This window comes from Oncorhynchus clarkii, chromosome 26 (genome assembly GCF_045791955.1).
Source record: "Oncorhynchus clarkii lewisi isolate Uvic-CL-2024 chromosome 26, UVic_Ocla_1.0, whole genome shotgun sequence".
Classification (NCBI taxonomy): domain Eukaryota; kingdom Metazoa; phylum Chordata; class Actinopteri; order Salmoniformes; family Salmonidae; genus Oncorhynchus; species Oncorhynchus clarkii.
The window spans coordinates 4,475,423-4,491,547 of NC_092172.1; the positions used below are offsets into that span (position 1 = coordinate 4,475,423).

At 42.8% G+C, this 16,125-nt stretch overlaps 1 protein-coding gene across 1 annotated transcript in view; it reads left to right on the plus strand.

The window, feature by feature from the left end:
- The window catches only part of LOC139384527 (protein kinase C-binding protein NELL1-like), a 366,687-nt gene that overhangs the window by 338,844 nt on the left and 11,718 nt on the right, over positions 1–16,125 (plus strand). The window contains exon 17 of the mRNA XM_071129356.1: positions 11,544–11,737. Within this exon, the coding sequence (XP_070985457.1) occupies positions 11,544–11,737 (194 nt within the window). The remainder of the gene's footprint in view (positions 1–11,543; positions 11,738–16,125) is intronic.

Below are 16,125 nucleotides of genomic sequence, written 5' to 3' on the forward strand. Positions count from 1 at the left end.
CCAACGTGACATGGTGTGATGAAAGAAACATACAGGAACTCAAATCCTTCTGTTCACCTGATTTAGAATTCCTCACAATCAAATGTAGACCGCATTATCTACCAAGAGAATTCTCTTCGATTATAATCACAGCCGTATATATCCCCCCCCAAGCAGACACATCGATGGCTCTGAACGAACTTTATTTAACTCTCTGCAAACTGGAAACGATTTATCTGGAGGCTGCATTCATTGTAGCTGGGGATTTTAACAAGGCTAATCTGAAAACAAGACTCCCCAAATTTTATCAGCATATCGATTGCGCAACCAGGGGTGGAAAGACCTTGGATCATTGTTATTCTAACTTCCGCGATGCATATAAGGCCCTGCCCCGCCCCCCTTTTCGGAAAAGCTGACCACGACTCCATTTTGTTGATCCCTGCCTACAGACAGAAACTAAAACAAGAGGCTCCCACGCTGAGGTCTGTCCAACGCTGGTCCGACCAAGCTGACTCCACACTCCAAGACTGCTTCCATCACGTGGACTGGGAGATGTTTCGTATTGCGTCAGATAACAACATTGACGAATACGCTGATTCGGTGTGCGAGTTCATTAGAACGTGCGTTGAAGATGTCGTTCCCATAGCAACGATTAAAACATTCCCTAACCAGAAACCGTGGATTGATGGCAGCATTCGTGTGAAACTGAAAGCGCGAACCACTGCTTTTAATCAGGGCAAGGTGTCTGGTAACATGACCGAATACAAACAGTGCAGCTATTCCCTCCGCAAGGCCATCAAACAAGCTAAGCGCCAGTACAGAGACAAAGTAGAATCTCAATTCAACGGCTCAGACACAAGAGGCATGTGGCAGGGTCTACAGTCAATCACGGACTACAGGAAGAAATCCAGCCCAGTCACGGACCAGGATGTCTTGCTCCCAGGCAGACTAAATAACTTTTTTGCCCGCTTTGAGGACAATACAGTGCCACTGACACGGCCTGCAACGAAAACATGCGGTCTCTCCTTCACTGCAGCCGAGGTGAGTAAGACATTTAAACGTGTTAACCCTCGCAAGGCTGCAGGCCCAGACGGCATCCCCAGCCGCGCCCTCAGAGCATGCGCAGACCAGCTGGCCGGTGTGTTTACGGACATATTCAATCAATCCCTATACCAGTCTGCTGTTCCCACGTGCTTCAAGAGGGCCACCATTGTTCCTGTTCCCAAGAAAGCTAAGGTAACTGAGCTAAACGACTACCGCCCCGTAGCACTCACATCCGTCATCATGAAGTGCTTTGAGAGACTAGTCAAGGACCATATCACCTCCACCCTACCTGACACCCTAGACCCACTCCAATTTGCTTACCGCCCAAATAGGTCCACAGACGATGCAATCTCAACCACACTGCACACTGCCCTAACCCATCTGGACAAGAGGAATACCTATGTGAGAATGCTGTTCATCGACTACAGCTCGGCATTCAACACCATAGTACCCTCCAACTCGTCATCAAGCTCGAGACCCTGGGTCTCGACCCCGCCCTGTGCAACTGGGTACTGGACTTCCTGACGGGCCGCCCCCAGGTGGTGAGGGTAGGCAACAACATCTCCTCCCCGCTGATCCTCAACACTGGGGCCCCACAAGGATGCGTTCTGAGCCCTCTCCAGTACTCCCTGTTCACCCACAACTGCGTGGCCACGCACGCCTCCAACTCAATCATCAAGTTTGCGGACGACACAACAGTGGTAGGCTTGATTACCAACAACGACGAGACGGCCTACAGGGAGGAGGTGAGGGCCCTCGGAGTGTGGTGTCAGGAAAATAACCTCACACTCAACGTCAACAAAACTAAGATGAGATGATTGTGGACTTCAGGAAACAGCAGAGGGAACACCCCCCTATCCACATCGATGGGACAGTAGTGGAGAGGGTAGCAAGTTTTAAGTTCCTCGGCATACACATCACAGACAAACTGAATTGGTCCACTCACACAGACAGCATCGTGAAGAAGGCGCAGCAGCGCCTCTTCAACCTCAGGAGGCTGAAGAAATTCGGCTTGTCACCAAAAGCACTCACAAACTTCTACAGATGCACAATCGAGAGCATCCTGGCGGGCTGTATCACCGCCTGGTATGGCAACTGCACCGCCCTCAACCGTAAGGCTCTCCAGAGGGTAGTGAGGTCTGCACAACGCATCACCGGGGGCAAACTACCTGCCCTCCAGGACACCTACACCACCCGATGTCACAGGAAGGCCATAAAGATCATCAAGGACATCAACCACCCGAGCCACTGCCTGTTCACCCCGCTATCATCCAGAAGGCGAGGTCAGTACAGGTGCATCAAAGCTGGGACCGAGAGACTGAAAAACAGCTTCTATCTCAAGGCCATCAGACTGTTAAACAGCCACCACTAACACTGAGTGGCTGCTGCCAACACACTGACACTGACTCAACTCCAGCCACTTTAATAATGGGAATTGATGGGAAATGATGTAAATATATCACTAGCCACTTTAAACAATGCTACCTTATATAATGTTACTTACCCTACATTATTCATCTCATATGCATACGTATATACTGTACTCTATATCATCGACTGTATCCTTATGTAATACATGTATCACTAGCCACTTTAAACTATGCCACTTTGTTTACATACTCATCTCATTTGTACATACTGTACTCGATACCATCTACTGTATCTTGCCTATGCTGCTCTGTACCATCACTCATTCATATATCCTTATGTACATATTCTTTATCCCCTTACACTGTGTACAAGACAGTAGTTTTGGAATTGTTAGTTAGATTACTTGTTATTACTGCATTGTCGGAACTAGAAGCACAAGCATTTCGCTACACTCGCATTAACATCTGCTAACCATGTGTATGTGACAAATAAAATTTGATTTGATTTTGATTTGATTTGATTTCCATTGACCAGAATTCAGCCGACTTTGAAAGCATCTTACCAGAATCCCCCCAGAAAAGGCCAGATGCTAATTTAAATAAATGTATACAAATTACCCAATTTGGTCATTTTAAATATGACTATTATACATTTTATACATACAAATTATACCCATCCACAAATAAACATTTTTTGTCGGAAGAAACACCATACACCTGGTGACAATGTGTCAGCATGCATGTGCCTAGCCCGACACAGGAATCGCTACAGCCAACAGGACAAGGACTTCCCGGCCGGCCAACCCCTCCCCTAACTCGGACAAGCTGGGCCAATTGCACGTCGCCTAATGGGTCTCCCGGTCGCGGCTGGCACAGGTCTCGTACCAGCGTCTGTAGAAATGCAGTTGGCACTGCAATGCAGTGTCTTAGACCACTGCGCCACTCAGGAGCTTCCATCCACAAAGTTTTTAATGCTTATCAATTGCCTTGCACAAAGTATCAAAATATTAAAATATAAAAATGCTACACAATTTCATTTAAATGTTAATTTTATTTTTGGATCACAGAAACAATGAGAAAAATATGGGAAAAATGTATAAATAATGAAATTATATAAATCAGCCTGTGTAATCATCTGCCAGAGAGTAGCCCCAATTGGCCCGAGCCCCAAGTAATACATTTGGGCCAGATAACTCTCACCGGAATCGGCCGAGGCCCAAGTGATACATTTGGGCCAGATTACTCACACCGGAATCGGCCCGAGCTCAATCCCTTCATCCCACTCATAAGTAATACTGACGAAGGCGGCCCAAACTCAGGCCACATGACGTCGGCCGAGTGTGACTCTCAGCCGAGTGCCCCGACTCTCAGACAGAATCGGCCCAGATCAACTGTGCTAGCTGGGTAGCTAGCTAACTTGAGGCTCCGTGTTTTTAAGTTGCGAAATAAAGAGCTACATAAAGAGATACTCTAGCCTATTAGCCAGTTTATGACTGACTTGATCATTGCTAGTTTGAGTTTAGTGAAATTCCCAGCCTTTGAAACTGAAACAGTGCTTCCAGAATCGGTGGAGGATGTACTAATGTTAGGCCAGCTGTGAATTACAACTTGATAGCAATATTGTTTGGTAAACCAAGAAATGTATTGGTGCATTATATTAATTATGCATTGAACTGCATCTATCTATTCTGCCAACAATGCCTTAGTGTACATCATGGATTTTTTTTGTCAAATAGAACCTAGTTTTAAAACCTCTTATGAAGTTTGTTTTGTAGCATAACTGTGAATTTGATATCTTTGATATTATGATTGTCTATTTCATAAATTCAAAGTATTTAAAATGTTGTCTGTTCCACTTTATTGTGTTAGTGGTAGTGCACTAAGTAATGTTGAACAACAAACCATTTACAGGTTGTGAGACCTTAAAAGTCAGGCTACTTTTACATTTTTTTGTAGCCATTGAACATTTGCCCAATTGCTCAATTGCCCAATGTGAGTTATTACGGGTAATGTTCATTCTTTTTTGTCCTGATATGCATCTGCCTGCATGTTTACATGATTTACATTTTGAGTAATTACTGGACCACAAGGTTCCAGCCTTGTTACTTTGCATGCAAACAGTTATGAATCTAGGAATTCTAGTTACTGAGGACAATTTACATAATCAACTGCTTTTAACTGTAAAGGGAGCTCTTGCCACACATCATAGAAGAACGTCTTTACTGTTGTTGATCTTAAAGAATATATTTCAGAAGACCAAACAGTTGTTTGTCTAGGTTTATGCTGTTAAATTCAGAATGAACTACATTGTCTGTCACGCGGGACTAGGTGTGTGTGCAGGAATCAGACGCAGAGAGAGAGTAATCGAGTAAAGTGTTTTACTATTGCACACCAAACTGATAAGCCCAACACAATACAGGGCGCAGGACACTATACCAGACAACCCAAAACCACAGGGTGTCCAGTATAGAAAATAAAATACACCACGACCTAATATCTACACACGTAACAAAAGACAATCCCGCACAAAACAAAGGCGGGTCAAACTACTACATATAGGGAAGCTAATTAAACCAAAATACACACAGGTGAAACTAATAAGACAAAACCAACAGACAAACGAAAAAGGGATCGGTAGCGGCTAGTAGGACGGTGACGACGACCGCCGAGCACCGCCCGAACAGGCAGGGGAGCCAACTTCGGCGGAAGTCGTGACAGTACCCCCCCCTGACGCGCGGCTCCCGCAGTGCGCCGCCACCGGCCTCGAGGACGACCCAGAGGACGAGGTGCCTGGCGATCCGGGTGGAGGCATTGGAAATGTCTCAGGAGAGAAGGGTCCAAAATGTCCCCCACCGTACCCCACCCAGTCCACGAGGTACTGTAGGCCCCTCACCTAGCGTCTCGAATCCAGAATGCCACGGACTGTGTACGGCAGGGACCCCTCAATGTCCAGAGGGGACGGAGGGACCTCAGGCACCTCACCTTCTTGCAGGGGACCAGCCACCACCGGCCTGAGGAGAGAAACATGAAACGAGGGGTTAATACGGTAATACCTAGGAAGTTGTAACCTGTAACACACCTCGTTTATTCTCCTCAGGACTTTGAATGGCCCCACACACTGCGGCCCCAGCTTCCGACAGGGCAGGCGGAGGGGCAGGTTTCGGGTCGAGAGCCAGACCCTGCCAGACCCTGCCAAAACAAACAAAACTCCCACTTCTTCCTTCTTTTAATTGTCCACATCTCCCTTCTCAGGCTCTAGGACCTGAGAGGGTGATACAGCTTGTGCCAATATTCCATGTAACTCCTTCGCTGAGAAATCTTTCAGCCCCAGGAACCGCTCCGCCACATCCACTATGATTTCTATCTTCCAGGACCTTCTCTCCACCTTGGCAGTGCCATTAATTATTATAGCAATAAAGGACACAAAGTCCACCTAAGGTTAAGAACCTTTAAAATATTAGGATCCTGCTGGTGAAAGGCAACCTCTGCAGCCTGTAATGTAGGCCTATCCTCCATCATGAACTCCTCTGGTGCATCATTCAAACCCTCAACCCATTTCACAGCTGCTGCATATGAAATGCTCTGTACAGCCTTGACTTTGGCCACCTCATTTTCTTTCCCCCTTGTGGGGCATTCGAAAGACGTTACTTCATGGTTCCCACCGCAATTTCAACATGTCACATATTCATCACCTTTATAATGCATACTATGATCTTTTCCACAACTTGGACATCACAGTTTCTCCTTTCTGCAAACACTTGATACATGACCAAAAGCGTTACAATTATCACACAAATCAAAAAAATGTTTAGGTCACATACACATGGTTAGCAGATGTTAATGCAAGTGCAATCAAACAAATTCACAACTACCTTATACACACAAATGTAAGGGATGATTAAGAATATTTGAATAGAAATATATGGATGAGCAATGGCCGTGTGGCATAGGCAAGATGCAGTAGATGGTATATAGCAGTATATAAATATCAGATGAGTGATGTAGGACATGTAAACATGATTAAAGTGCCATTATTTAAAGTGACATGACAGGCATAGGTAAGATGCAGTAGATGGTATAGAGCAGTATATACAGTTGAAGTTGTAAGTTTACATACACTTAGGTTGTATTCATTTTAAAAAATTCAAACCACCACAAATTTCTAGTTAACAAACTACAATTTTGGCAAGTCGGTTAGGACATCTACATTCCGCATGACACAAGTAATTTTTCCAACAATTGTTTACAGATAGATTATTTCACATATAATTCACTGTATCACAATTCCAGTGGGTCAGAAGTTTACATACACAGAGTTGACTGTGACTTTAAACAGCTTGGAAAACTCCAGAAACTGATGACATGGCTTTAGAAGCTTCTGATTGCCTAATTGACACCATTTGAGTCAATTGGAGGTGTACCTGTGGATGTATTTCAAGGCCTACCTTCAAACTCAGTGCCTCTTTGCTTGACATCATGGGGAAATCAAAAGAAATCAGCCAAGACCTCAGAAAAAGGATTGTAGACCTCCACAAGTCTGGTTCATTCTTGCGAGCAATTCCCAAATGCCTGAAGGTACCACGTTCATCTGTACAAACAATAGTATGCAAGTATAAATACCATGGGACCACGCAGTCAGAAAGGAGGTGCGTTCTGTCTCCTAGAGATTAACGTACTTTGATGTGAAAAGTGCAAATCAATCCCAGTACAACAGCAACGGACCTTCTGAAGATGCTGGAGGAAACAGGCACAAAAGTATCTATATCCACAGTAAAACAAGTCCTATATCAAAATAACCTGAAAGGGCGCTCAGCAAGGAAGAAGCCACTGCTCCAAAACCGCCATAAAAAAGCCGGACTACAATTTGCATCTGCACATGGGGACAAAGATCGTACTTTTTGGAGAAATGTCCTTTGGTCTGATGAAACTAAAATAGAACTGTTTGGCCATAATGACCATCGTTATGTTTGGAGGAAAAAGGGAGGAGGCTTGCAAGCCGAAGAACACCATCCCAACCGTGAAGTACGGGGGTGGCAGCATCATGTTGTGGGGGTGCGTTGCTGCAAGAGACTCGTGCACTTCACAAAATACATGGCATCATGAGGTAGGAAAATTATGTGGATATATTGAAGCAACATCTCAAGACATTAGTCAGGAAGTTAAAGCTTTGTCGCAAATGGGTCTTCCAAATGGACAATGACCCCAAGCAGACTTCCAAAGTTGTGGCAAAAAGGCTTAAGGACAACAAATTCAAGGTATTGGAGTGACCATCACAAAGCCCTGACCTCAATCCTATAGAACATTTGTGGGCAGAACTAAAAAAGCTTGTGCGAGCAAGGAGGCCAACAAACCTGACTCAGTTTCACCAGCTCTGTCAGGAGGAGTGGGCCAAAATTCACCCAACTTTTTGTGGGAAGCTTGTGGAAGGCTACCCAAAATATTTGACCCAAGTTAAACAATTTAAAGGCAATGCTACCAAATACTAATTGATTGTATATAAACGTCTGACCCACTGGGAATGTGATGAAATAAATAAAAGCTGAAATAAATAATTCTCTCTACTATTATTCTGACATTTCATAATTTTTTTAAAATAAAGTGGTGATCCTAACTGACCTAAGACAGGGAAGTTTTACTAGGATTAAATGTCAGTAGTTGTGAAAAACAGAGTTTAAATGTATTTGGCTCAGATGTATGTAAACTTTCGACTTCAACTGTACATATGAGATGAGTAATGTAGGATATGTAAACATTATTAAAGGGGCGTTATTTAAGGTGACTAGTGATACCTTTATTAAAGTGGCCAGAGATTTGAGTCTGTATGTTGACAGCAGCCTCTCTGTGTTAGTGATGGCTGTTTAACAGTCTGATGGCCTTGAGATAGAAGCTATTTTTCAGTCTCTAGGTCTTGGCTTTGATGCACCTGTACTGACCTTGCCTTCTGGATGATAAGGGGTGAACAGGCACTGGCTCGGGTGGTTGTTGTCCTTGATGATAGTTTTGGCCTTCCTGTGACATCGGGTGCTGTAGGTGTCCTGGACGGCAAGTAGTTTGCCCCCAGTGATGCGTTGTGCAGACCACACTACCCTCTGGAGAGCCTTGCGGTTGAGTGCTGTGCAGTTGCTGGACCAGGCGGTGATACAGCCCGACAAGATGCTCTTGATTGTGCATCTGTAAAAGAGTGTGCACGTTTTAGGTGAAAGGCCAAATATCTTCAGCCTCCTGATGTTCTAGAAGCGCTATTGCGTCTTCTTCACCATGCTGTCTGTGTGGGTGGACCATTTCAGTTTGTCCGTGATGGGGCTCCCTCTGCTGTTTCCTGAAGTCTATGTAGTCCATCTCCTCTGTTCTGTTGATGTTGAGTGAGAGTTTATTTTCCTGACACCACACTCCTAGAGCCCTCACCTGCTCCCTGTCGGCCGTCTCGTCGATGTTGGTAATCAAGCCTACCACTGTAGTGTCGTCTGAAAACTTGATGATTGAGTTGGAAGCGTGCATGGCCACGCAGTCATGGGCGAACCGGGAGTACAGGAGAGGGCTGAGAACGCACCCTTGTGCCAGTGCTGAGGATCAGAGGGGTGGAGATGTTGTCTCCTACCTTCACCACCTGGGGGCGGCCCGTCAGAAAGTCCAGGACCCAGTCGCACAGGGCGAGGTCGAGACCAAGGGTCTGTTATTTGTCACATGCGCTGAATACAACAGGTGTGACCTAATCTTAAAAAGCTTACTTACAAGCCCTTAACCAGCAATGCAGTTTTAAGAAACACCACATCTTCCCATTGTTTACACTGCAAAAATTATATTAAGACACTTGCCAGTTGGTGCACGCATGCTTTGAGTACACGTCCTGGTAATCTGTCTGACCCCGCAGCTTTGTGAATGTTGACTTGTTTAAAGGTCTTGCTGACATCGGCTAAGGAGAGTGCGATCACACAGTCTGGAACATCTGGTGCTCTCATGCATGCTTCACTGTTGCTTATCTCAAAGCGAGCATAAAAGGCATTTATCTCTTCTGACAGGCTCGCGTAACTGGGCAGCTTACAGCTGGGTTTCCCTTTGTAGTCAGTAATAGTTTTCAATCCCTGCCAGAGCCGGTGTAGTAGGATTCAGTCTTAGTCCTGTATTAACGCTTTGCCTATATGATGGTTCGTCTGAGGGCACAGCGTGATTTCTTATAAGCATCCGAATTAGTGTCCAGCTCCTTGAAAGCAGCAGCTCTATCCTTTAGCTCAGTGCGGATGTTGCCTGTAATCCATGGCTTCTGGTTGGGAAATGTACATACGGTCACTTTGGGGATGACATCGTCGATGCACTTATTGAAGCTGGTTGGATGAATCCCGGAACATATCTGTGCTAGCAAAACTGTCCTGCAAAACTGTCCTGTAGCATAGCATTCGCATCATCTGACCACTTGCATATTGAACGAGTCACTGGCACTTCCTGATTTTGATTTTGGTTGTAAGCAGGAATCAGGAGCATATAATTATGGTCAGATTTGCCAAATGGAGGGTGAGGGAAAGCTTTGTATGCGTCTCTGTGTGTGGAGTAAAGGTGGTCCAGAGTATTTTCCCCTCTGGTTGCACATGTGACATGCGGGTAGAAATTAAGTAAACTTTCGTTCAGATCCTTCCCCCCCTTTAATGGCATATGCCCATATATGGTACCATGTCACACCAAAGATAGTATGACACGGCTGGAAAACAAAGATCCCCAGCTCTCACTGCGTTTTCTTATTTTAGATGACATTGAATAAAAAATGTATTGAAGGTCCCCTAATTAAGGGACATTACATTTAAGAGGATAAAAGTTACATTCATGAGTTTTATTGACAAATTTAACTTTAAAAAGTCTGCCAAAGCAAAAAACCTAAAATAAAATAACTTATGTGGATGCTATAAGTACAAGAAAATGAATATCCAATAGTCAGTGACAACTGTTTGGAGTTTGTGACCGCTATGTGAGCTTATTACAGTATTATAGACATGTTCTGGGATTTCAAATGATATATGTAGAATAACCCCTTAGCTCCTAATGACTCTTGTGTAGCTTGTGAGCCTTATAGAGCAAAACATGTTACACATGTGCATGTTCACGGGAGTCTTAGCTTTTCCTAGATAGCTTTTAATAGTTTGTAGCTAAAACCATTATGACTCTACATACATTTTTGTTTCAAAAAAGCCCCAGTCCCAGAGGGAACTCCAAAATTACACCGGAGTGGGACTCATTAGGTTAAGTCTAGCCTAATACTAGAATTTTTTTGCGGCCATGTTATTTGAATGTGATTTTAGCTGATAGCAAAATGAACTGTACATTTATTTATTGAAGCACCTGACTTTTTATCATCCTGAGAATATTTTTCTTATAGTGTTGCCTGATAATTATTAATGGCATGTTGCAAAATACAAGTTGATGAAAAAAATATTTGATCTGTGTTGTCATTTGTCTGCTTTCTTTTGATTATTTGAATTTAGTGAACAAGTTAATTTTAGTATGACATGTATAATTAATCATTTATTTAGTAACTAGTTCAACATGCTTTTTTCGTTAAGAAATAATAATAATTTTTCTAGTTGAATAGACATGAAATAAATTGAGAAAACATGCCATTTTAAATTGGAGCTAAGTTTGGACCAACTTAAACATTTAAATTCAGGTTTGACACTGACAGAAAAATGTAGTAAACAAAAAAAGGCTGTGGAACCAGTTATTTAATAATAATTAGTTGAAACACCATGAAATGTTTTACAGTATGTGTCTCTCCCTGACGTCAATATCATTTAATTTAGTTTATGCAAATAATGTGCCCCACTTACAAAAGTTCCGGTCAGAGCGTACTTTTTTCTCTCTTCTCTCTGCCACTGGTGTCACTGGGTAAAATGCAATTAGTAGTTAAGGTGGTAAAAAAAAATACATTTTCACTTTTTTTTTTCCTTTGAAGATTTCAGGTGCATTCCGTATATTGTAATATTGTTGCAGGGTTTAATCCATGTTGATATGCTCGGTCTCTATGCACACTCCTGTGTTGCATTTGCAACAGCTAAACTAAACACTGGAAGAACAGGTAGGAGATAAAGTAAACGGGGAAATGGTGTAGCGAAAAAGTCACACATTCTTGTTTTTGATAGGTAAAACAGCTATTCTCCGTTTCAGACGTTGATGAGTGTGCCACACAGACACACACCTGCTGGAACGACAGTGTGTGTGTGAACTTTCCGGGTGGGTTTGACTGTATGTGCACATCTGGACCGGCTTGCAGTGGAGACTGTCTTCACGAGGAGGGCCTCAAGCACAACGGACAGGAGTGGAACCTCAGCCTGGACCGCTGCTCCCTCTGCTCCTGCAAGGTAGGGCTAACACACACACATTAAGGCAGCCCCCCACACCTCTCTGATTCAGAGGGATTGGGTTGAATGTGAAGAACACATTTCAGTTGAAGGCATTCAGTTGTACTACTGGTCTAGGTATCCCCCTTTCCCCTTTCCCAAAACACATTCTGCTCCCTCTGCTTCTGCAAGCTATAGGGCTAACACACACACACACACACACACACACACACTTCTCCCTCTGCTCCTGCACACACACCATACCTACATGTGAGCCAACGCTCATCCAAGAATGCACTCACATTAACACACATTAACACATCACTGTGTTAACACATTCACATGCATGCATGTGTACACACACATACAACATATAGCTTTTCTGACATACACCCATCTCCACCTCACAACTACTTTGTTAGTGGTTACTACGTAGTAAACAGGAACAAAGCAAGAAAATATAGAAAGACATCCACAGTCACATAGATGAAACAACTATCTGCATACACACTCACATCTGGGTTCCCACTGTAACATCACACACACTTGCCTCATAAAGTCAAGACAGAGAAAGAACACAGAGAACGACACACACTTCTACTCTGACACACACACACATACACTCAAACTCTTTGCTGTTGTTTTTTCAGGTGAGGGACGATGACAATCTTAATCAACATTAAAATGACTACAACAAAATCGGAACTGAGAAGAAATGAAGATAGACCTACATTTATAGTGTCTTTACTCTGTCCAGCTTGCTAACAGTCAGCTAAAAACTAGACAGTCAGGAAGCATAAACAATTCCAAAAGTGATGGATCGAGGTCTATTGTTTGCTAAATTAGTTTGACACCCTGGTTTTATCAGGTCCCAGTACAGTTGGGAGGCGTGTACTGTAGAGGAGTTCACGAGCGGGTCCGGATCCAGAATTCTAAATAATGTCACAGGTCTGGGTTGGATCTGATATGGTTGTCACGATTCTCAGGTATGCGTAATTGTAACTGACTTGTCTGGAAGGACCGATACAGACCTGAACGGGACTGCTGCAGTAGAGAGTGAGGTTTTGTATTATTTATGCTAATGCTCTTGCTTTTCACGAGAGTGGCACATGTGGCTTGTTGTCGTTGTTGGCCAGTCATAAATCAGGCAATAGGCTATAGTCATAGAGCCTCTGTGTGTGGCAATAGTTAGGAAATATCTAATCAATTGAAGATGGAATTAAAACGATGGAATGAAAAGTTAAAGTAGAAGGATAGGCTACAACGACCAAGAGCCAACAGATAGGCTGCTCCTAAATATTCTGAATGGAGTTGTTGTTATTTGTAACTGTAGGATTAGAAAGCGCCTGCACTGCAGCCTCAATTACAGTGTTAATTTCGTCAAAAAAAATAGTGACAAAAATATTCGTCAAACACCTATTTTTCAGTGGCAATTGACGAGACTATAACTGACTAAATAGACCCAGAAAAAAATATAACTAAACAACAAATAATACATTAATTTCAGTTAACTGAAACGAGACAAAATTTACTATGCGACTAAAATCTGACTACTAAATGGACTGGACAATCATTTTTGGAGAGATTTGGAGCTTTTCAGTGATAAGCACAATTAATATTAGCAGCACAGATGCACAGCGCAGTCATGTTGATCAGTGGAAAGGACACCTCACACCCAGCAAACACAGCCCGTGGTTCGTCCTTTAAAAGTTGCAATGTACTGCAGCACAGCTTGCGCGGTGGCGCAGAATCCTATGCACCTTATTTAAGTGCCAACCACTGGTACAATTAATGCTAGTTAGTGTTAGTTTGACCACCAGAGGGCATCTTTGAGAAGCATTTACAAGCCTTCAATTGTGGCTGTACTAGAGAATTTAAAACCTTTTTTGTAAGAACATACTATATGGGACTGGTTTTAAGAAATGTTGCTTAATTAATTTGATTAATATTATGGTGTTTTTATTCCAAGAAAAAATGAAAAAACCCTCTGGGTTTCCATTAGGGTGGAAGGGAAAATATGGCGCTGTACAATGTGACCGTCGGGAGTAGGGTCCCCTGTGCAGTTTGATACCCTTGCCGGCCGCCACCGGGAGACCGATGAGGCGGCTTTCGGTTTTAATTTAGAATCCTTCAATCCTCTATATGTAAATATTGGCGGTGAGTCACGTCCTAATTTTCTATATACTGTAGGCCTACCGTACGCGACATGAGTCTCACTCGTGTTGAGTAATGTGCTGTTAAAAGTGGTGTAGGTCTTATTTATTTAAGTAGCATATTGAAGTTAGAAGCAATAGGATTTGAAGCACAAAGTATCAAAATACAGAGAGGTGTTGGTAAAGGTATTGTATATTGCCCTGTTAGTAGCCCATGATGGGCTATTATAATACTGTACATGGTGTCCAGGTCAGGATAACCAAAACATGTATTTATTAAAGATTATCAGAAAGAATGTTGGTACTTATTTATTTTGATCCAAAGCCATGAATGAGTGTGTCACTCAGCTTTATGTAGGTGCCGGGCTATATGACTGTGCCATCAACTTGATGATATATAACGATATTTTGAGGGTTATTTCGGTCATTTCTGTTGGATTAACCTGAAATTGCAACCAATCACGGCCAACCTAACTAAGAAATACACTTGACGCTAGAATTCTCCCCCTATTGTCCAGCTACCTGCTAATAGCCATAATGGCGCTGTACGACGTGACCATCTGTATTTGAAAGAGTATTTTCCAGTAAGCAACAATTTGTTTACCTTCATTAGACAACTTTGTTCCAATATTTCTGTAATTCAGTGATATTTATTCCCATAGTAATTCATTATGGATCCATAACTAAATAAACATCATCATTTTGAAAGATTATTTTTATCATTATTTTATTAATGAAAGCATAAAGATGGCATTATTAGTTACATTGTTTATTTTGAACGTGCAGACTGGCACTAAGAACAGCGGGAATGTTTCCATTATTAGTGCGCCCCTTAGTATTGCTCTGTGCTACCCAGTGTGGCGGGTTGGGGGTCCAGCCCCCCTCTCCCTTCCTCCTCCTCCCTTCCCCATGGACTAGGTCCGTCTTCTGTGCGCGGCTCTGCGGCCCATCCTGTGGCCCCTGCCCTCGTGCCTTGAACCTCATGCGCTTTCAGTGGAGACAGCTGGAGAATTGCAAGGCAATCCCATTGTGCGCCACTCGGGAACCATGACCAATATATATTGTCCTGCTAATAACAGGGTTAATAATATATCTGTGATAATATCCAAGGGGCTTTTATATAATTATAAATTATTTAATAATCGCTTTGTTTAAAAATAATCTATTTTGTACATGATTTTGTTTTCAGATAATGTAAAATGAGCGCGATAAAGGCCATTCTTGAACATGGGGTGAGACATTGTTACTAATTTGTAAATAAATCTGTTTTGTTATTAAGAATTATTTATTTCTGTTTTTAGATGGAGGGAAATCAAAAGCCTACTGTCATCTCATGGGTCTCCCAGTCGAGGCCGGCACGGGTATTGAACTAGTATCTGTAGCAACACAGCTTGCACTTCTATGCAGTGTCTTAGACCATTGCACCACTCAGGCACTGTACAACGTAACTGGTTAGGAGTGGGCTACAGACTACAGCAATAGCAAAATAATCCTAATAAAATAAAATAATAAAAACCTTAGTGTAACAACAGTTTTAGTAAGTAATACTGAAGTCGTGCACAATTACCAGTTTCTATTTAGGTTTATGTTGCCCATTCATTGTCAGTCAGAGAAACAGTAGAACCCAAAAGCATATTCAGTGCTCTAACTCCCCCTTGCGCTGGTCTGGAGCAATGAAGTGGTGATATCTGCTGATGTAAAAAGGGCTTTATAAATAAATTGGATTGATACAAGGAGTGTGGGCTGACAGACTCGGCTCCGCCTCCAATTATACACATCGCGCAGGCGGTCCTTGCTTCACCTTAGCTAACCAGTCACACCAGCCTTCTATTTTGCTAACCTTTGCCTGGTTAAGAAACACAAGCTGCATTAGGAAATAAAAAACAATAGCAGAATTGAGTTTAATAATAAAACAGCAGTCTAGCTATGTTTTTCTCTACTTAGTGTAGACTATAGAAAAGTAGTCTGCCTTTGAATTTATTGTCACGCTCAACCCTCCCACTTTTCAAACTGCATTTCATATACAGACTATGTAGCCACCGTTGCCAAGACTCCCTCTTTTTTCCTCACAGAAAATGGCTTGATTCTAGCCTTTTGGCTACCGTTCAAAAGTTAGGACCCATAATATCGGCACTAAGTTTTTTATTTTGTTGTGCTTTCATAAAACATATCGTGGGCCGTTCTAAAACTTGGCTACTTGCGGACCAGACCATTAATAATTTGTTTAGGCTACACTGTTCAGTCATGTTACCTCAT